General features: G+C 41.0%; 1 protein-coding gene across 12 annotated transcripts in view; it reads right to left on the bottom strand.

Annotated features, from left to right (window-relative positions):
- HDAC5 (histone deacetylase 5) overlaps nucleotides 1–23,448 on the bottom strand; it is a 165,981-nt gene that overhangs the window by 97,999 nt on the left and 44,534 nt on the right. The window contains exon 4 of one of the 12 annotated variants that reach the window (XM_087893954.1): nucleotides 22,922–22,994. The exons of 10 other annotated variants lie outside the window; for them this stretch is intronic. In XM_087893954.1, the coding sequence (XP_087750080.1) occupies nucleotides 22,922–22,994 (73 nt within the window). Of the gene's footprint in view, nucleotides 1–22,921; nucleotides 23,078–23,448 lie in introns of all 12 variants that reach the window. One more of the 12 variants, XM_034415411.3, reaches the window with a different exon arrangement.

The raw sequence follows: 23,448 nt of genomic DNA, 5'->3' as shown, positions 1-23,448 counted from the left end.
CCTTTTGGACGGGAAAGTTCCGCTCCTCCTCTTGGGTTTTTACTTTGCTCCTGGCTCTGTTTATCCTTCTGGAGCTTGGCCAGTTCTTTTTCCAGGGCCTTTTGACACCGTTCTGTGTCTTTTTCGGCCAATTTAGAGTTCCTCTTGCCACTCAAAGTAGCTGCCTGGCTTCTGGTTGTTGCCCCCTTTGCTGCAGCCCTCTGGCTGGAGGCCCCATGCCTCTGACCCGGGGAGGTTGTAGGGCAAGCCATCTTGTCCCCTTTCTGGGCCTGTTGGCTGGTGAAAAACATGCGTGATGCCATTTTTCACTGCGACGAAGACAAGCCATCCCGCGAAGGACTGAAACTGCCGCGGCTTTAAATTGCACTCCCGTGTGCTCTGGCCACTTCACAGTGTGCCCAGACGAACTGGGAGGGACTGGTTCCCCTTCTGCCCTCCAGTGGGAGTGCCTGGGCCCCAGCTCAAACAGAAGCTGGCCTACAAGGCCCTACCACTAATCGCGGCTGGCGAGAACCTCAGCTATAGAAAAGCCGGCACAAGGCAACTAGCCAGCAGACCAGCAAGCAGCCTGATCGCAAAAGCGATCCTCACATTATAATAAGAAATCTCTTCCAAAGCTCACGCTTAAGATGCGCTCGTGAATAAAAAGCGAAGCCGCTCGTTCAAACACATCTCTCTGAGCTGAAGACTGAGCAGAAGTGGGGAAGTACCAGGCGAGGAAGGAGGGATTACACATGCGAATTATGATCACATGCTCAGTCTCCAGGCAGAACAGAGCAATACCCATCCTATCCTGGATTCTCTCGATCCAGCTCCAGGAAGAATATTGGAATTATCCTGTATGTTTTTTGCCTCCTTTAATAAAAAAATTTAGTGGAAATTGAACTGCAGATACACATCCTTCAGCCTAGAGGTAACTTTGAGGACCTCTTCTATATCAAAGCACCTTTAATAAGACTACATTTAAAATGCAGGGTTTACATTTCCATGGAGAAATTGGGGATTTTAATGGATGAAAAGTCTGTCCTAATTCTTGAAGAGTTTTAAGGCAGCCATCTAGTCCTTTAAAAGACAAACAACTTCCACAAATTAGACCATCTAAAGAAATATTTTACAATACTTACAGCCCAGGGGTGAAATGTAAAATTTGTTACTACCGATTCTGTGGGTGTGGCTTGGTGGTGGTGGGGGTAATGTGACTGGGTGGGCGTGGCCAGCTTTTTTTTTTTTTAACTTTTCAAAGCATTTTTTCTGCAAATACAAAAAAATGCTTTGGAAAGGCTCTGCCGATCAGGCAACACGCTGGGATCGTTAGAGCCTTTTCAAAGCATTTTTTAAACCACCTCTTCCGCTGAAAAAAAAATGCTTTAAAAGTCTCTCTGATGATCCCAGCTGAGTTGCCTGATCATCAGAGAGACTTCTAAAGCATTTTTTTCTGCAACCTCTTCCAGGGAAGAGGTGGTTTAAAAATGATTTGAAAAGCCTCGGACGATCCCAGCTGAGCCATGTGATCATCAGAGGCTTTTTTTTTACTTTTAAAAGCATTTTTTCGGCAGAAGAAGTTGTAGAAAAAATGCTTTTAAAAGTAAAAAAAAAAAAAAAAAGCCTCTGATGATCGTGCAGCTCAGCTGGGCATGGTGGGGGGGGGGGGGTTTGCAGGGATTTTTGCTACCGGTTCTCCGAACCACCTGCCGCCATCGCTACCGGATCGGGCGATCCGGTGCGAACCGGAAGCATTGCACCCCTGCTACAGCCCCTTATGCTATCTCCAAGTTCCAAACCAGAGAGAAAAAGATGTTGAAAATTTTGGCTTGACCCAACCAAATATCATAATGGCATCAATAAGCTTGTTCCCTGTGTGCCACATAGATTATTATTTTAGATATTAAAAATTACACATCTATTTAAAACCCATCTTTAACTTGATGAGAACCTTAGATGATGGGTTTTATCTCCTTTAGTTTACCATTGGTATACGTGGCATGATACTAACGGCAAAGATAAATGAGTACAGAAATTAGAGTTCTTGCTATTCCAATTTCTGCATCTATTCTATTCTGCATCTAGATAGTCCCCAATCTTTCCTGCTAGCGGGTATCTGAAATGTACCTACTCTGAAAAAGTGGCTGCCATGGGTACAGGCCAATCATAAAATATGAGATATCAGAATAAGCAGGGTAAAAAACAAAAAGTCCACAATTTCACTATTTTTCCCTCATCCTTTGCTCAGCGAACATCATGCCTTTTTGTAGGACATTATGCACTGAACAGAGTATTATCAGGATTCAGACTAATATGTTGTTTGTCCCAGATAATGGGTCTATAAAGGCACAGAAATGGTAATGAAAAAGCATCTCTTCCTAGCTTTCCCTTTCACATAAATTGAAAGTGTATGCTTATTGATCTTTTCAAAGAGAGATGTGTGTTGACCTCCATAAGCAACTTCCTGTGCTCTTAATTGACAGCACTGGGAAAAGCACAGTTTATATCAAAAGTAATTAATCTGCAATAGTAAACAAATTAGACCTTTCCATCTCACCCCAACCTTTGCTTAACATGCAGCTCAGATCACTTGGACTCATGCTTTATTTCTGTAACACAGGTGGTCCTCAATTTACAATCAGCCACTTAATGGCTTTTCAAACTTACAGCACTCTCCCTCAAAAGCTACTCATAACTGGCCCCTACGTTACGGCTGCTGAAGCAATCTCATATTCATTCGCCCTTATGACTAACTGCAGAGACACCGCAGAAACTCCTTTCCCCATATCTCCCCCCCACTTCCTGCAAGCATTTACCTCCCCCAGCAGTTTCCCACTGGCTTTAGAACTGATTCCCAGTCCTCACTTACCTTTTCAAGAGTTTTGAAACCTTCTATAGGGCTGAAATAGGCCATTTTTGTCATTCAGCCATTTGATGCTGCATAGCCCATGAACACGCCATTCCATTTTGCTGCCTTAATGTGGTTTGCAGAGTGCTGCAGAAGCTTTCTGTATCTTTCAGAAGCTTTCTGCAGACTGTGCAGTCTTGTTAAGGCAGCAAAATGGAGCAGTTTGTCTAGCAGCTTCCATTTTATCCCCCACAAGAAGCTTGTGGGGCAAAATGGCAGCAACTCCCAGGTTGCTGCCACACAGCCCAGGGAGAAACTGCTCTGTTTTGCTGCCTCAATATAATTCACACAGTACTGCAAAAGCTTTCTTACAGCTTTCGGAAGCTTTCTGCAGTGCTGTGCAACCTTGTTAAGGCAGCAGGACAGAGAGGTTTGTTGTGCAGCTGCCATTTTATTCTCATCCACAAGCAAGCAGGGCAAAATGGCAGCCACTTCCTGTCACCACCATGAAGTCCTGGGACAAACTGCTCTGTTTTGCTGCCTTTACATGATTTACATAGTGCTGCAGAAGTTTTCCACAGCTTTCAGAAGCTTTCTGCAGTGGTGTATAACATTGTTAAGGCTACAAAATGGAACGGTTTGTCTCGTGGTTGCCACTTTTCCCCCATGCATGTTGGCGGGGGCAAAATGGCAATCTACAGCCTTTCACAGGTTTCCAAGATGGTGTAGATGCAGACTCTCTTAGCAAAGCAGAACAGGAGGACGGTTTATCCCTTAGCTACATGGCATGATTCAAGAAGCCGCCGCTATGTTTTCAGCTGCCAAACCGCATTCTTGTAGCTGTGAATATGACCACCCCTTCCAGAATTGTGCCATATAATCATGCAATGAAGCAATCCATTCCAGGACTCTGGAAGGCTTTGAAGCTCCTCAAAGGGTAAATGAGGAGGAGGTGTTTGGCCTGGTGTTGTGGGAATCAGGCCTAAGGCTGGGGAAAAGGCCTGTGGGGGACCTAAATGGCAGGAAAAAGAGCACAGGGTGACTTTAGGGATAGGGAAGCCCTTGAGGGCCTTAGTACACCTGCCTGCCCGAGCTATCCCACCCAGTGCTCCACTTAATGACCTGCATGTTCATTTAACGACTGTATTAGGAAGCACAGGAACAGGGAGATTGCTAAGTGAGATACTTCATTTAATAGCCATCATAACATGTGATCATAATGGGCAGGCTGTATTATGGTCCTATCACAAGGAATACCCGTATTAAGGTCCCCAAATGCTTAACTGGCAAGTTAGTATGAACAAAGGTCAGCTATGGTCCATTCAGTCACTCCCAACTCCTGGGGACAAGGAGGGACTATAGGTAAACAAGTGTCTGCAATTTTCTTGGCGGTATTTACAGAAGTGGCTTACCAGTACCTTTTTCCTGCAGCTGTGAGAGAAAAAAAAAGTACCATAGTCCAAAGAGAAACTAAACTAGACCTTTAACATAGTGCCTTAACTACTAGATCAAATTACGTCTTTTAAAATAAAAAGACTGGAGTCACATATAAGGGAAAAGTGGTGGTAATGGGAAAGGAAATAGTTAAGTTCTACTGTGACTATTTATTCTCCAGACTCCACATATACAGGCAGCCATTTTCAAAGCTTATTTTTGGTCCTTGCTAGGCTACAGGGGCATTTGCAGGGCAGAATTAGCAAAAGAGGAAAGACTGTGGGGAAGGGAAGGAAAATAAAATGAAATAGCACTTTTCAACCAGTATTAACAGAAAAAGGGCTGGCTGAAAAGCAAGTCTTCATAATGCACGAAACCATGCAGTATGAGGCATCTTATAAATTTCAAGGGGGGAAACACTCCAGAATGTAAGTAACACCACAGAAAAAGCCTGCCAAAGAGTAACCACAAGATGGCACTCTACCAACTTGGATATAGTACACACATCAGGAGCACTCCTAATAATCTTAGTGATTGAAGAGATATGTAGAGTAATGGTGAAAGTAATCTGTCAGGCATCCCACCCAAGTGGTTTAGGGCCTTATATGTCAGAAGCAAAATACTGAACCTGGCTCAATAGCCAACTAGCAATTGCTTCAGCAGAAATGGAACATATTCATAACTAGATGCCCTACTCAACAACCTGCCTGCCACATTTTGCATCAGCTTTATCTGCTAAACTAAGCTATAAGTAGCCACATGCAGAACACACTACAATGATGCAAACCTGAGATCAGTAGTGCGTGACTAGCACCAAAAGCAACTCTATAATATTTGAAGTCATATCATTTGTTTAAATTTCCTCTACTCTGACCTGGCAGTCTTTCCAGGATTTCTGACAAACTTCTTTGCCATCATCAGCAATCTGAATTGTTTTGACTGAAGTTGCTGAGAATTCAGTCTCCTGTGTCTACATGAAATTTATTTGTAAAACTAGAGTTTCCCTTACTTGCAAAGTATATGGGAGGGTACTGAGCTGTGGATTCTTCCTTTCCAATGCAATCCCAGCTCCTTTTAGTGCAAAACTTTATATTCTTTCCCTGTTAACTAGAAAAAAATATACAACCACACCAACTACAAAGAATGTATTTTAGGAAGAATGCAATACAGTGTGCAAGTTTAAATGAATTTTTACTGACACAAGCTCAACTCAAAGAGTTCTTACACAGAAAAAAATGGGAAAAGGTTACGTATTTCTTTTTCCTTCTGTTCTTTGCCTTAGTCAAAATTGCTACTTAGAATTTTGTTAAACATATACTTGAGCTCAGTATGATGTTCTACTCTTAAAAATGACAGTTCCATTTAATTAAGAGGTAGGCAACCTGTGCCCCTCCAAAAGTCATTAAATTACAATTCCTAACTTCTCTAGAAATTATGTCTATTGTAGTATTATTTGCCCCCAGATTACATCTGATTTAGTTAGCATAGTACAGTGCACAGGCAGCTTGAATAAGGAATCAGGACTGGGAATAGAAGCAGGCATACAAACCATCTTCAATATATTGAGTTTCTGTACATCACTTTGTCTATGTTACTTTTAAACATATTAGCATTAGCCTGCCAAAATGAAAACAGGTAAAATGAAAAAAAAAACAAAAACAAACCTGGGGATAAGGATGGGGATAAGGGTTTTATCTCCTATTGCACTAAAATTTAAAATATCTAAAATGCACTACAATTGCATCAAAGAAAAAGAAGAAATGGGAAAAGGAACATGCAAGTCTACTTCCCATTTCCACTCCTTAAATCTAACCAACACATCTATGCCAAAGAGTTTTCTTAAGGTATTCATCCCTGTCATTAACCCACACAGCATTAACAATACACATGGTGCTTTACAGTATTTTCTTAAGAAAATAAATATGTCCACTTTGCATGCAGAAAGTTTCAGGATGATATTGATGGTCTTGTAGGCTATACAATCCAAATCCTCCTTTATAAAAGGATATCCAAAATGGAAACATTTCTATTTGACAGTTAACTTCCTTTTGCTTGAAGATCTCCAGCATATCCTACTGGAAGATAATTGGACCCACTGCTGAAGCACTCTTTCTGTATCTAGTTAAAACATATAGGTATCATGTGGTCCTTGAATTTTTTTTTTTTTTTTGCAGCAACAGAAATAGTCCTCACCAATTATACTGCTAATATCGCACAGAAAAAGTAGCATATTTTCCACCATTTGGAATATGAAACAAACTATAGACTAGTTTTTTAGCTTTGAAAAAGATGAACACATGAAGATGGTGAGTGGGAAACCAAGCTCATGAAAATTATGTTACTGCTCTGCCAATTGCAATCACTGTTCACAGGAAAACCGTTTTCTGATTGTTAAGTAGCACCCCAAGTTTAAAAATTGGCAAGGTACCAGTAGGTAATAATAAGAATGATCTCTTTTTATTTGAAGCCCTTGTAATGTGCTGTCAGCTTCAGTAGATAATATTGAAAGAGCTTGATACGTAGACTACTCTAGTATGATTTATTTGCTTTTTAAATTGTATCTATCCTATTCAATAGTCAACCCACATTCTCCAAGTGACTTACAAAAGAGTGAGGGAAATAAAAATATTGAAAGCAAAGCAAAAATCTGGAGGAAAAAACTTCTAGTCAATACAGCTCGAGGGCTTAAAAGAATTAAATTAAAAATTAAATTAGAGATGTTTATAAAAACCTTACACAAGATGACAACAAAACTACATTGAGTGGCTTCTTTATAAAAAGGGATGAATAAGATCAATGCAGCTATACAATACATAGTTAAATTTGATTACAACTGCAATTAAGTCAAAGGCCTCAAGGAAAAGGAGTTGGATTCCTATACATCTAAGATAATGAACCTATAGTTGAAAATCTAGATGTAAATTTTGTACAACTTTCAATCACTGCTACGTTAGCTCCAGATACACCCACTATTGTTACATAGACCTCAATAGATTTTGAGGGCCATAATGCAAACTTTAATTGGTTACAAGAATTTATAGATAGCATAAAATGGTTGAAAATGAGAATGAAGAGACTCTTGCTAGATAAAAGCATATATATGGTGAAAAGTTGGTAGAGATGAAAGAACAATGATCTCTGTAGTAGTACAGGAAACTAATTGAAATTTTAAAATTAAGTTTTAAAATATATACAAATTCTAGATCAGGGTTAGGGAACCCTTTTATGACTTGTGGACTTCAACTCCCAAAATTCCTAAGGCAAGTTGGCTCAGAAATTCTAGGAGTTGAAGTCCACAAGTCATAAAAGAGTAATGATTCCCCCACCGCTGATCTAGACCATGTGAAAACTTGTAGCTGAACTTCTGACAGGCTATCAAAGCAACATTTGTATAAAAAAACCCCCAAAAATCTAATTTTATGTCAAGATAATTTGGGGTTATGTTTGACCCCAAAATAAAAACAAGTATGGTATAAGCATGCGCTGGGCCAAATACAGAAAAATATATTTTAACAATAACTAAGGCAAACCAAATTCTCAGCTACCGTGTTTCCCCAAAAATAAGACGCTGTCTTATATTTTTTGAACCCCGAAATAAGCATTTGGCCTTATTTTTGAGGAAGTCTTTTGGGGCACGTGGAGCAAGATGGGGTTCCTCTTGCCATCTTACCTGATTTCCACCTCTGTGTTTAAATATTTTCGGGGACGGCTTATTTTCAGGGGGAGACTTATTTTAGCGCATGCACTCATAAGCCCATGCGATTGGGCTTATTATAAGGGGATGTCTTATTTTCGGGGAAGCAGGGTAGAAATTCTGTAATGGGGGACTGGAGGGCAATATGAACAGCTAATATGATAATGACAAAAGCAGTAAACTTTAAAACAGGTAGCAAAATGAAATTATATGATTGAATTATATAATTTCAAATTTAAATGTATACTTTGCTTGTCAATTATCTTGTGCATTGTGTTTTTGATTCCATTATCCAGACTTGTCATTGGAAGACAAGATAGTTGACTTTTATCAGGTAATTACAGAGAATGACTTTTATCAGGTAATTATCACTCTTTTCTTTTTTTTTTCTTTTTTTTAAGTTTTATTAACATAAACAAACATAAAACACAAATACATGTAAACACTTATACATTAACAAAGAGTCAATCGACTAACTTCTAGAAAACCTTCGCATCGGTGATTAATGTCCATTTAACCAATTTTCCTTAATCATACTATTTACAAATTCACTTGCTTATACCTTGATATATTCATTGAAGTTCAGCAGTATCTTTCTACAAACATATTAACCATTTATTTATACAATCCTACGGCTCATCTCATGTATCTATTTCTGCAATTCTTGAGTTATGTTCTCCTAATGTCCTATGTTGTTGGCCCTATCCTTCTTTCTAACCATGTGTACCATTTTTGCCAAACTAAATAAAAGTCAGTGTTCTCTTTATCTTGGAGCTCTTTTGTGAGCCTATCCATCTCTGCGCATTCATTTATTTTTGTTATTATTTTTTCTTCTGTTGGTATTATCTCAGATTTCCAATTCTGAGCGTACACTATACGTGCCGCTGTCAATATGTGGATGGTAAGATATTTTATCTCCTTGGTACACTGTGGTGTAGTCATTCCAAATAGAAAGAGTTCTGGTTTCATTTCTACACTTTGCCTCGTTGTTTCTTCGATTATTCTCTTAATCTCTTGCCAGTAGCGTTGTGCCTTCCTGCAAGACCACCAGAGATGGTAATATGTCCCCATTTGTGTCTTGCACTTCCAACACATTGGTGATGTGTTTGGAAACATTTTAGCCAAACGTGCCGGAGGAAGGTGCCATCTATAAAATATCTTGTATAAATTTTCTTTGTATGGAATCGACAGTGTCATCTTATAATTTTCTGCCCATAGCTTGTCCCATCTATCCAACTCTATATTGTGACCTATATTTCTTGCCCAGCTTACCATGTTTTCTTTCACTGTTTCCTCCTCTAATTTATACCTTATTAAATATCCATAAATTTTAGATATTATTTTCTCATCTGTGCCTTTTAAAATTTTATCTAGTTCACTTGGTTGGCTTTGAAAATCATAATGTCTCCGGTCTGCTGTATATTTTGACTCAATTTGAAGGTATGGCCACCAATCAATCATAATGCCTCGTCTTTCCAGTTCTTGTCTCGTAAGTAGATCTCCTTAATTAATTAAAAAAATTAATTTAAAAAAAAGGTAATTATCACTCTTTTCACTGTACCTCTACTTTGGTATTTACATAAATTGCTATTTTTTCCTGTGTTTACTGTGTTGTCAGCAGTTCTCCAGGCTTCAGAGAAGGGTCTGTATCTCCCAACATAACCTGGAAACTTATATATAGGCAAAGCATATGCCAAGAGTTGCACTATAGTCCCTCACCTGAAAAGACTATTGTAGAAATTAGTTTTTCTTCTGTTTTTGATGAGGGTTAAAAATTGGAATCTGCAATAATTTTGAGGTATCCATCAAAGGTGTTGCCTTCTAACATACATAACTGGGATTATGGAAGATGTAATCCAACATGTTTGGAAGGTGCCCAAAGAAATCTAGAAAGGTTATTTTAAATATTAGTGATCCCCCCACCTGACTTAATGTTACTCATTCCATTTCCGAGATTTCATAACGCGCACCCTCAATTTTCTCGTTTCCACCCTATCAGGAGAAAAAGAGACAATCTATAAATCTAATAGTGAACACAGAGTAAACTAATAAATAAAAACCAATTTAAAAAGTTTAGTTCAAGGTGCATAATTATACTGTTTGATTCATACTTTTGCCCTATATCCAGATTTTCCTTGGCGAAAAAGCTAGAATTGCAGATAAAAGGTGAGCCCAAAATACTAGTGCAATATTGACAAGGATTAACATTTGTTTGGCAGCAGTAAGAAGCTTAGACCTTTGCTCTAAAAATATCCACCCAATATTCTTAGACACTGGCATGCTTTTTTTACAGAGTCCCTTCTCCCACCCTCATGCTAAAGTATTTAATTTGCTTATAGGCTGTAAGTAGAATGGGTATGTAAAACTATCAGTCAACAAGGAATGGGGAAAGCATTATTACTAAACCATCTCTCTATATATCAGTAAGATGTAAATGTATGAAAATAGCCCTGGTTTTTTAGCAACAAGACAAAAACAATTGCCAATCCAGCTACTGACTTTGCAATTATTCAATTACTGTTGTTTAAATTTCTAACCAAGCTAAAGGCTGGCTAAATATATTCTGTGTTTCCATGATAGAATTGCGAGTTGGTTCCGGAATAGTAATTTGAAACTTGAGTGTCATTCAGAAATAGGCCTAAAAGCCTTAGATTGAGAATATTTTTCATTTTATTTTAACATCAGTTTTTTTCCACCATGGCTGAAGAAAAAAGACAGTGTTCAATGAAAGCTTCAAAACCAGAAGAGAGCAGAGTGATACTAGTGTTTTGGCAACAAGACATGTGTGAATGTGTGCACATGTACACATGACTCCTGAGTTTTCTTTTCTGTACTGATTCTATAAACATTGCTTCAACTCACCTAATCTCAACCTTCAATCACTTCCCTCTATTTCCACAATACTTGCTGGAAAATGATATGTACTTTGAAATTCTGCCAGAGGATATAGAATGAATTATGGAAATCAAGCTAAAACAGTTATATAACGCAACTACTTATTCCGTCCATGAAGTTGAATTTTCTGAGGTCAGAATCTGGACCGTGGAGAGGATCAGCATATACAAAGAATGACAGAAAAATTTAAAGCCTGGAATGTAAGAGCAAACAGCTGCTCTTTGCTGAGAATACCAAGAGCAAATATCCAGTTTTCTAAGAACAGGTCTACTGAAATCAGTAGATCTTAGCTTAAGTCAGTGACTAATATTTGTTTATTTAAATAAGGTGGGCTTGAATTCAACTTATTGTATAGGACATCAGTGATGCAAAGCATGATTTTTGAAAATAACTAAAAACTCAACCACAACAACAACAACAAAAAAACAGCCCAAAATTCCACTGCCATTTAAGCAATTAACAGAAGATGATTATTTTTATGGCCTTACAAGAAGCCATAAGGGTGGAGGCTAAACTAATCCTTATGGATAAGTCAGGACCACTACTGAGAATGCCAGTCATTTCTTTGGGATGGAACTTTAAGCATCCTTTCCCAGGATGAGCACACCAATTAAACAGGGTTTAATCAGACAGGATGATCCTGAAGATGAATGGACACCAAGTCATATACAGTTTTAAAGACTGATCTCAGTAATTTGAATTGGATTTAAAAGCCTAACAATCACCAATATCATAAAACAGCACAGGTGCTATATTGCTAAAGAATCTCACTCTGGTCATCAGCCAGCATTTTGAATCAAATGCAGATTTGGGGTAGTTTTTTTAAAGACAATCTGACACAGAGGACAAACAGTCCATGTTTAACAGTCCTAATTATGGTTAGAGATTTCCAAGGTCTTGCAAAGAACTAGCAGTTACCTCAGTCAGGAATATCTCAGAAGCAGGAGGAAGAAGGCAAAGGTCGGTTGAGGGACAGACAGTATATAGAGGCAGTGGAGTGTGTTGGAAGAAAAAGGTCTGGTTTGTTCTTTTCCAGCCAGGATGATGAGATTGGCGCGACAAATGGAATGAGAGAGCAAGAAACAAGCTGCTGGAAAAGGAGGTCTTTTATTTCAGAAACCAGAGACTGTATCTGACCTGGAACCCAACAGTGTTGGGTTCTGGGTCAGATATTGGAATACATAGTAGTGAGCTGGCAGCCCTTTAGCTTGGTGTCAGAATGTCCTTTACAGACTTGCCTTCTGCTAAGCAGATGTCTGTTGTATTTAGAACTTCTCATGGCAAATATTCCCAGATATTCCTTGTCAGGGAATAAGTTAAGTTCTAGAATTCCCCCAGGATGAACTATAACAATAAATATGAAATACATTTTAACCAGGTTCTTCCACCTGGCACTCGCAATCCCTTCCATAGTCCCTTCAAAAAGAATCTCTCTAACACCCACTCGTGTGTTTTGAGATCCTTCCTTAGTCGCAAGGGTGGAACTCTTCATGTCAGCTCTGTACTGTGGTCAAGGACAGCCGGTTTGACGCGAGTCCAATGATTCCAGATGTGTCTCTCCAAAATCCTCACAGCTATGTGGGTGGGTGGTAGAATCTGGAAGGGTCCATTCCATTTGGGCTCTAGTGGTGATTTCTGGGTGAATGATCTTATCCAGATCCAGTCCCTGGGTCAAACGGGTGAAGGGATTCTTCTAGCAGCAGTGTCTGGGTTAAAGTGCTGTGCTTCCACAAACTGCAGTCGCTGGTGCAGGGCTGCAAGATATGAGGATAGAACCACATCCCCCCTTTCCAGGCTCAGTGAGTGTGGATCTAAGCCTTTTAGGGTGTTGGGGGACGGCAGCCAAAAAGGAGTTCAAATAGGGAGACACCTAGGTCACGTGGGATCTGGTCCTTAGGTGGAAAAGGGCTATGGGAAGAGCTTGGGGCCATAACAGGCAGGTCTCTTGACACAACTTGCCCAATAGGGTCTTGGATTACCTGTTCCAGATTCTCCCCCCCCCACAAGATGATGAACGGTGGTAAGGGGTTTGAAGGTTTTGGGTGATCCCAAGGAACTGCAGGATGTGGGTGATGACCTGCGACACAAAGTGTGTCCCATGATCCATGTCTAAAACACTTGGCACCCCAAATTATATTTTTCAATAGATGACAGGCTGTCTCAAGGGCAGTGGCATGAAAGCTTCTATCCAATAGATAAGCTGATACCTGCAAGCTAAGGTGTATTGGTTGCCTGTTTGTCTGGGGCAGCTGGAGGAAATCCAGTTGTAGTTTTTCAAAGAGGCGTTGTGCACATGGCCTTCCTCCCTTCTGTATAGCTTTCCTAGAAGAGGCGTTGTTGGCTGGGCACATTTGTTAGGCCTTAGCTATGTGGGTGGCCTCACTTTATGCTTCTTGGGCATACAAACTCACTTGATGGCATCTACCATGGTCTGCGTTCCACAATGGTCCTTTGAATGCAGTTGCTGGTACATGAGCCACAGCAGGCAGTGTGGGGCTATTGGTCTACAGTCTGGGATTCACCCAAAACCATCCTCAAATTTCTCCTCCCAAGCCTCTGCTTCCCCCTCTTCAAGAAAGGTCTGGTAAGAGGTCCTCACACTGACCTTTAAGGTTGGGAGAACAATGTGTGCGGGCGCGGATTGGGTACAACCCACGTATTGGTTGCCTTTTGTGATCCAGGAGTCATCGTTTTGTGGGCCTTGCAGTGGATGACAGCCAGGGCCAAGGGCAGCTGGATAGCTTGGAAACAAAGATCACATGGGTGATAAGGTGACCAATCAAGGTTAGGAACCCACGTTGTTTCCCCAGAGCCCCAATTGCATGGCAAACCCCAAACACATATCTGGAATTGGTATATATACATTAGCAGACTGGTTCCTCGCAGCCTCACACACTTTTGTTAAGACTACCATGTTTCCCTGAAAATAAGACCCTGTCTTATATTTTTTTGAACCCTGAAATAAGCGTTTGGCCTTATTTTCAGGGAGGTCTTATTATTTTGGGGTACGTGGAGCAAGATGGGACTCCTCTTGCCATCTTACCTGATTTCCAGCTCTGCGTTTAAATATTTTTGGGGAGGACTTATTTTCGGAGGGAGGCTTATTTTAGCACATGCGCTCAAAAGCCCGACTGGGCTTATTATCAGGATATGTCTTATTTTCGGGGAAACACGGTAGAATTTCAGCTGCTTGGGCACTGTGAGAAGAAGGCAACCCAGAAGCCCAAACAGTCTTGTAAAGAGAAACAACTGCGGCTCCTGAAATTCGCTTCCCCTCATGTTCATAGGACGACCCATCAGTAAAGAATTCTATATCTTCTGCAAGGGCAAATAGGTTAGATTGGATTGGGGCAGCTTTGCATCGTGAACTAGGTAGAGGCAGTCATGTAAAATGTCATCTGAACGTTCTGTGGGCAATTGTGTGGTGGGGTTGAGCATAGTGCATCACTGAAAAGTAATATGCTCTGAAGTGAACAGCTCAGCTTCATACTGGGCTAACTGCTGCTGGGTTTGGGACTTGGGGCTTATTTATTTTATTTATTTATTTTATTCGATTTGTATCCCGCCCTTCTCCTAGTGGACTCAGGGCGATGCACAGCCAGAACTAAAACACATACCAATACAAAATTTAAATTTTTTAAAAAGAATTATATGACTTTGGCCCAAAATTTAAAACATTCAAACTAAAACCCATTGACAATTTAAAAGGCTAAAAAAAAAAGGGGGGGGGAGGGGGTTCACGCCAGCCCTGCTTGATGGAAAAGGAAAGTTTTTAGGGCACGGCGAAAGACCCGGAGATCCAATATCCTTTGTATCTCCGGGGGCAAATCATTCCAGAGGGCAGGAGCTGTCACAGAGAAGGCCCTCCCCCTGGAGGTCGCCAGCCGACATTGCCTGGCTGATGGCACCCTGAGGAGTCCCTCTCTGTGGGAGCGTACTGGTCAGTGGGAGGCTATCGGCGGCAGAAGGCGGTCCCACAAATACCCAAGTCCTATGCCATGGAGCGCTTTAAAGGTGAGAACCAACACCTTGAAGCGCACCCGGAAGACCACTGGAAGCCAATGCAGCTCACGCAGGAGTGTTGTTACATGGGAGCGCCCCTCGCTCCCATAATCCCCCACGCAGCCGCATTCTGCACCAGTTGGAGCCTCCGGGTACTCCTCAAGGGGAGCCCCATGTAGAGAGCATTGCAGTAGTCCAGGCGGGAAGTGACGAGTGCCTGAATGACTGTGCGTAAGGAGTTCCGATCCAGAAAGGGACGCAACTGGCGAATCAGGCGAACCTGATAAAAAGCCCCCCTGGCCACGGCCGTCATATGCTCTTCTAAAGGCAGCCGTGCATCCAAGAGGACACCCAAGTTGCGAGCCCTGTCATATGGGGGCCAATAACTCGCCCCCAATAGCCAGCGATGGCACCAGCTGGCTATATTGGGATGCCGGAAGCCACAGCCACTCGGTCTTGGAAGGGTTGAGTCGAAGCCTGTTACTCCCCATCCAGATCCGCACGGCCTCCAGGCACCAGGACATCACTTCAAGGGCATCGTTGGGATGGCCTGGGGTGGAGATGTACAGCTGAATATCATCAGCGTACTGATGGAACTCCACCCCAAAGCCACGGATGATCTCACCCAGCGGCTTCACATAAATGTTGAACAGAAGGGGCGAGAAGACCGACCCCTGCAGCACCTCACAAACAAGGCGCCTCGGGGTCGACCTCTGCCCCCCTGCCAACACCGACTGCGACCGGTCGGAGAGATAGGAGGAGAACCACTGTAAAATGGTGCCCCAGACTCCCAACCCCTCCAACCGGCGCAGCAGGATACCATGGTCAATGGTATCAAAAGCCGCTGAGAGATCTAACAGGACCAGGATAGAGGAGCAACCCCTATCCCGAGCCCTCCAGAGATCATCCACCAACGCGACCAATGCCGTTTCCGAGCTGTGCCCAGGCCTGAAGCCGGACTGGAGCAGATCCAGATAGACAGCTTCATCCAGGTACCCAGGAAGCTGTCGTGCCACCACACTCTCAATAACCTTCACCAAGAAGGGAAGGTTGGAGACCAGACAGTAATTAGCCAAAACAGCCGGATCCAGAGCAGGCTTCTTGAGGAGGGGCCTCACCACCGCCTCTTTCAAGGCTGATGGCAAGACATCCTCACTCAAGGAAGCGTTGATAATCCCCTGGAGCCAGTCTTGCGTAACCTCCCGGGAGGCCAGCACCAACCGCTTGAGGGTTTGGGACTTGAGGAGAATAGCAAAAATGTAGTGTGAGACCTTTAAAGTGCCTGGGTGATCGAGGACCAAATCCCTGGAGCATTTAACTATGTCCATGCTTGCTGCTACAACTCTTAAGCAGGGGACTGTTCCTTGGGCCACTGGTCTAGCAAGACAGGCTAATAAACTACTGGTTGTAATGTGGCTCTGAATCTTTACGTTAATAGACCTGAACCCACCCCTTGGTTTTTATGAATGAAAAGGTAAAAAGCAGTTACAATGATCTGGTAAACCTAGTGTGGGTGCTGAGGGTAATGCCTGCTTTATTTTCTGGGCCAGTGATTTTTTTCCACAAAATGGGATCTGGCATATCCTTTACTATCAGATGGATTAGGGGCTTTGCTAGTTCCCCAAATGAGGGAATCCAGGGGCGGCAAAAGCCCCAAACCTCCAAAAGTACCCTGACTTTTTGTTTTTTGTAGGGTGGTTTTATACAGAAAATAGTCTTGACCTGCCCCGGAGCTAGATTACGGGTCCCAGGGGCAATAATACAACCCAAATAGGTTTCTTCCTTCTGTAAATACTATAATTGTCTTGGTGAGGCTTTATGCCCCTTTTTGGCCAGGGAGAAGATTATATGATGGGTATTGATTTAACAGTCCTCATTTGATTCTGGAGCTATCAGTAGGGCAGGGTCCGGGAAGCTCATCCACAGATGAAAGAGGTCTGTTGCTGGCCAGATGGTGACATACCCGGTCCCGGTCCATCGATTAGGTTAGCTGGGAGTCCTGCCATGATTGCCAAATTGTTGGCAGAAAAAGGTCCAGTTCGTTCTTTTCTGGCTGGGATGATGAGATCAGCATAACGAACGGAATGAGAAACCAAGAAACAAGCTGCTGGGAAAGGAGGTGATTTATTTCAGAAGCCAGACACTGTAGTGACAACAGCATTGAGTTCCAGGTCAGCTGGTCCCTTGGTCTGGTAAGTGGACAAACTTTTATATAGTTTTGGGGCTCTGAGATTGAATTTCTGGGCTTGTTGGGCAATAAGCCTCAAGTGTGTGTCTTTGGATATTCTAATTGTTTCTATTGTGGCTGGGAGGTCATGCCCTGTTCTTGAGGTCAGGTGGGGGAACACAAATTTGATTAGCATTGTTTTTGGATATTTAATCTACCAAGTTTCAGCTGTGATGGCTGTAGCCAGCAGTGCTTTGCTTATGAATAGGTTGCAACCAGCAACACTTTTGTTTATGAATGGAGCGTCCAGCTACTAAGTTTCCATTCATAAAGCATGTTCCGCCTTTATGAATGGATACAAAGTTTCCTACTCATAGGCGCTTTGGCTTATTGCGAAAGCTGCTCCGGGCGATTTCCTATTAGTGGGAGCATGCGAGTTGGCTCTTGTTAAGGGGAGGGGGCCTTTCTTCCAACTTTGGGGGGAAATGTGGGAGGGGGAATTCTCCAGTTATTTTCCCCTTGTGGGGTCTGGCTTCCTACAAGTGCAAGGTGGCCCAAAGGGCAAAGATGAAAGAAATAGGTAGTAGGAACAAGGGAAGTGGATGCTGTAGTCATAAATGCAGGCAAGTTGTCAAAAGCCTGGATTCTAATTGCATGACTGTGGGGGCATTGCAATGGCTGTAACTTCAAAGTCTTAATTGCCATTTGTTCAGCACTGTTGTAATTTCAAACAGTTGTTAAATGATTAGTTGTTAAGTGAGAACTACCTGAACATTATTGTGTGTTGATAAGGCATGAGTCTAACTGTGTGTTGATAAGTATAAAAAAACCTGAATCTGGGAAAATATTTTCTGACCATGGCCTCCACCTACTGCCCAAAAACTTTAGTTTTTTTCTTTTTAACTGTAAGAGACCAAAATATTTCTGGAGTCAGAGATCCTTTAAACAACAAAAACAATTACAATAATAATTAACCTGCCAAGGTGCAAGCAAGTTTTATCAGAGGAAGTGCCACTTCAACCAGAGTAAATCTAGAAGCTGAGATAGAATCAGATTAATTTCCTCTTAAAAGCACCTCCCTTTTATCGGGATTCAATTTAAGATTGCTTTGTTTCTTCTAATCCCTCAAAGCCTCCAGACACAAAGTAAGAACTACTTCTGGTCCAACCTTATCCTCAAGCATGAGATCCTATGCCATTTCAGACAAGTGACTGTTTAGTTTCTTCTTAAAAACCTCCAGTGATGAAGCACTCACAACTTCTGAAGGCAAGCTGTTCCACTGGTTAATTATCCTCACTATTAGGAAGTTTCTCCTTAATTCCAGGTTGCTTCTCCTGCTCCTAAACTACTGACTGCAAGCACAACTCTGGAAGAAATAAATCATGGGGCTTATATCTAACCCATATCTTGAATCCTTATACCAACATATTTTTTTATTTTATTTTTTATTTTATTTTTTTAAATTAGATTTATATGCCGCCCTTCTCCGGAGACTCAGGGCTGCTTACAATGCATTAAGCAATAGCCTTCATACTTTTGTATATTTTATACAAAGTCAACTTATTGCCCCCACAATCTGGGCCCTCAATTTACCTACCTTAGAAAGGATGGAAGGCTGAGTCAACCTTGAGCCTGGGGAGATTCGAACTTGCAGTAATTGCAGACAGCTGAATGTTAATAACAGGCTTTTAGTCTGTTGAGCTATCCAGGCTCCTTATAAACGGTTTCCCAATCTTTTCTTGAAAACCTCCAGTGACTGAGTACCCACAATTTCAGGAAGCAAGCTGTTCCACTGCTTAATAGTTCTTAATATCAGAAAACTACTTCTTATTTCCAGGTTGACCTTCCTCTGTCGAGCTTCCACCCATTGCTTCTTGTTCTACTCTAAGGTGCCACTGAAAATAAACTGATACCCTCTTCTCTCTGCTAGCTGTTCAAGTATCTGAAGACTGCTATCATGTCTTCCCTCAGTCTTCTCTTTATTACGCTAAACATACTTAAGTTTCTTTTAGTAATTCTTCATGGGATTTAGTCTCCAGATCCTTTATCCTCTTTGTTGCTCTTCTCTGCCTCAGGCTTTTTGCATTGTAGTGACCAGAACTGGACACTGTATTCCAAATGTGGTTTCACTAGTGTGGTGTAGAATGATACTGTCATTTCCCATGATCTTGATGTTATCCTTCTATAATGCAGGACTATGTTAGTTTTTTCTGTAGCTGCACCATAGTTGCTCATTCAAACCTAAGATGTGATCCATCAGAACCTAGATCCCTCTTACAGGCAATACTGCATGTTGACTGGTAAGGCCCCACTCCCCCCCAGCTTTTGTGTCATCCGCAAACTTGATTAGCACCTCTTCAATCATCTCATCTACCATAGGTCATTTGTGAAGATGTTGAACAGCATTGGGCCCAAGACAGAACTTTGAGGTGCCTCACTGCATGCTTCCCTCCATTCAGATGTAGTTGTATTGAGGACTACATATTAAGCCTGGTTGGCTAGCCAATTGCAGATTCATATGGTAGTGTTACTGTCTATCCTGCATTATTCTATGTTACCAAAAAGTATGGTCTATTTCTCAAATGCCTTACTGAAATCTAATTATACTTTATCCACAACAATAACTTGATCCACTAATTTAGTCATGTTATCATATAAGGCTATAAGATTTGTCTGGTATGACTTGTTGTTAACAAACCTATGTTGGCTTCTATTGATCACCTATGTTCATTTTTAGGTGCTCACAAATCTGCTGCTTGAATAGAACTTCATAAAGTGTGGCTCCCTAATTCCAGTCATTGCAGCTGATCCAGAAGAACACTATAGTTTATGATATGAAACATTGTTGAAAAATCTAATAGGGCCAGGAAGGGTGCTCTCTGCCCATCCTGGTCCCAAGGTAGGTCATCTACAAGAGCAACCATTGCAGTTCTTTGAACCAAGTCCAGTTCTAAACTTATCTGGAAGGGATAATTTTTACTTAGGCTCCTCTGTAGCTGTAGCCCTACCATCTTATCTAACATTTCTCCCAAAGCAGAAGGTTGGAGTCCAAAACAACTGCAATTTGATATATTCAGAAATAATCAACTTCCTTCAAAAAGTCTGACACCTCTGTTTCACCAAAAAGTGAAACATTCACTGTAACAAGACTGAGAGACCAATGCTGGTGAATAGTGTTACATGACAAACAAAACATGACAATATATATAGTCATAATACAAGTTTAACCAAATTTAAGTAGGAATATCTCCCAGATATACATCATGTTACACAACAAAGCGGATTTAGACATCTAGCATATGGTTTCTAGAAAAAGAGTCAATAAACTAATTAAAAATAACAGATGAAATTATTTAAACAGATATAAGGAAAAATTCCCAGTGCTTAATATTGCATATCAAAAGCATAGCATAAATATTTAAGTAATGATTAATGGTTTGAGAAAAAGAATGGAATAGGAGACTGTCACCAAATTTTCCTTCATAATTTTTTACTTATGTTCTCTTTTTCGTTCTGCTTTTTGTCTCTTTATTCCTCATTCCTTTTATTCTTTTAAGCTATGCAATATAATGTTTTTAAAAATCACCTCATAAATCCAGCCAAACATTTTGCTGGCTGTAGCCAAGTAGAGTGTTCTACAGAGAGCCTTATCTACTTCCACAGACCCCACAATTTCAAATGCATCCCCTTGGCTTTGTGGGGTATTGCCCCAATTATCTTGTTACACTGTGCCCAAGTGGCATCCACCTCAGAGTAAATATGAGAAATTCTAGTCGCAATTCTATCCATATCATAGTGTCTGCAGAAATAACATTTCTTCCTTTTTTTCCAGGCTGATGCAGGTAACCTTGAACATGGCCTCTGGCTAAGAATATGCAGACAAAATAAGAGCGAAGACTTACAGAAGCTTCACCAAACATGGAAATCATAACCAATTCTCCATCCCTGTGGAGATGGACGAGAAAACCAACAATTCTTATAAAGCAGTGGTGAAATCTAAAATTTGTTACTACCAGTTCTGGGTAGTCACATTACCCGCCCCCGGTGGGGGGGGTAATGTGACTGGGTGGGCGTGGCCATTTTTAAAAAAAGTTTTAAAACCATTTTTTCTACAACCTCTTCGGCGAAAAAAAAAATGCTTTCAAAAGGCTCTGACGATTCCAGCTTGGATTGTCAGAGGCATTTAAAAGAAAAAAGGGGTTTTTTTCTTTTAAATGCCTCTGACGATCCAAACTGAGTTGCTTGATTGGCAGAGGCTTTTTAAAAAACTCAGCTTGGATCGTCAGAGGCATTTAAAAGAAAAAAAGGTTTTTTTTCTTTTAAAAGCCTTTGACGATCCCAGCTGAGCTGCGCGATCATCAGAGGCTTTTTTTTTTTTACTTTTAAAAGCATTTTTTCCACCGAAGAGGTTGCAGAAAAAAATGCTTTTAAAAGTAAAAAAGAAAAAGCCTCTGATGATTGTGCAGCTCAGCTGGGCATGGCGGCGGGAGGGGGGGGGGGGCAGGGATTTTTGCTACCGGTTCTCCAAACCACCCACCTCCATCGCTACCAGATCAGGTGATCCGTCCGAACCGGGAGCATTTCACCCGTGTTATAAAGACTAAAAAGTGATATGATCAGGGCAACCGACTGATCATAGTGTATTTCATCTTCACAGAATCTATTATTTGCTCCAAAGTGAAAGCTATATCTAGCATATGTTAGGGCCTGAGATCATCTGAGATAAGCCCACGGCATTCTGATCATATTCCAGTCTTAAATCTAAGGCATACAGCATGAAATCCTGTAGCCCAGAGGACTCCAGTATCAGATTAGCTGTGAAAATCAGGAACCCAGGCAAAGAGTGGGAAGCAGAGTGGTCAATATCGCAATAGAAGATGAACTACACCATATTATCCCCTAGGAGAGGAAATTAGTGAACTTTTCTTATTCATATTGGGAAAAGGTTGCCCTGTTTTTTTTCATTCTGTTTTCAATGAACTATGCAACCTACCTTCTTCCAGTACAGCCTGCCAACTGTTTCAATGAAACCACCAATATATCCTGTTTAGTCTTCTAACTAAGCTAAAATAAAGTTAGCCAAAACCAAAACTTGACCTTTCTTCTTGGCTGTTTATTTGCCCCATTTAACTCTTTCCTATTCTAGATAATTGTAATTCCATAGTACCACAATGGCCATGTCTGTCTCCATAACACTGCATACATCAGATACTCCAACTACATCAATATATCACTGATGTATAACTTTGGTGTAGATACTGCAACTACACCAAAGTTATACATCAATGGAGAGATCCAATAGGAGAACATTCTTGATCTACCATAACCATGATTAGTTACCTGACTTTCCTTGAAAATTGCCAGCTATGCTGGCGAAATAATGAAGCGTTCCACTAACCTATTTTTCTCCTTTCGATTTTTAAAGCAATAAATTGTCAAACAAAAGTCAGAACTGGTTCTGATTTGGACAAAAACAATGCTATATGAAAAAACAATAAACTAACAATTTACTATTAAATGCTTCAGCTTTGTCTCTTTCTATGGGATGTCATGTCAAACTGGAAACATATATTACCTTGATTCCCTTTTTGAAGTGTTCAGTTTGTACTGTATTTCTGATTTTATCAGATCAATATGAATTTCAAGACTTTAGTCCAGTTCACATTGAGTGCCATCATACTGAAGGATTGCATTTCCTCTGATTTTATTATTTCAGACTGCAGGTGGAGGTTACATTTTTGGATGCTACACTACACAGAATAAATCTTACAAGTAAGAAATTATCACACAGGGAAATTTTTGGCCATTCTATTTCTTGTTCTTTTAAGTTTCCTACTTGAAAGGAAAGCTTGGGTTTTGCATTTGATTTTAAAATGCATTCAGAAATGTGAACTCCCACCTGTACTCTGAAGTGGCACAGTCCATTCTACTGCCTCATTCCCATTGCATTTTGCCATGTGTGTAGACCAATCCTGAAATCACCAAGGAAGATTATTATATAAGCCTCCTGGGTAATATTTTCCATTGTTGAACTTGATCATGTAGATCATGATGGCTGCAACAAAATTAATTTTACATCAGTACATTCCAGAATAATATAAAGTGTAAACACAAAAATATGCACAACATCTCTGAACACCTATGCATATATATTTTTATTGTTAGATTTGTATCTATCTTTCCTTCAAAATCTCAAGATAGTATGTGATGTATCCATTTTTCCCATATCAGTCTTCTTGGGGATTAGGCTTGCTGAAAATGGATGTTGGTCTTACCTGAACACCTTTTCTACTGGAGGCTGGGAGAGAGAATCCAGGATAGGATGGGTGTTGCTCTGTTCTTCTTCTGCCTGGAGACTGAGCACGTGATCATAATTTGCATGCGTAGTCCCTCCTTCCTCACCTGGTGCTTCCCCAGTTCAATGAA

This window comes from Pantherophis guttatus, chromosome 4 (genome assembly GCF_059756535.1).
Source record: "Pantherophis guttatus breed Tessera chromosome 4, ASM5975653v1, whole genome shotgun sequence".
Classification (NCBI taxonomy): domain Eukaryota; kingdom Metazoa; phylum Chordata; class Lepidosauria; order Squamata; family Colubridae; genus Pantherophis; species Pantherophis guttatus.
This window is presented reverse-complemented; position numbering and strand designations above follow the sequence as displayed.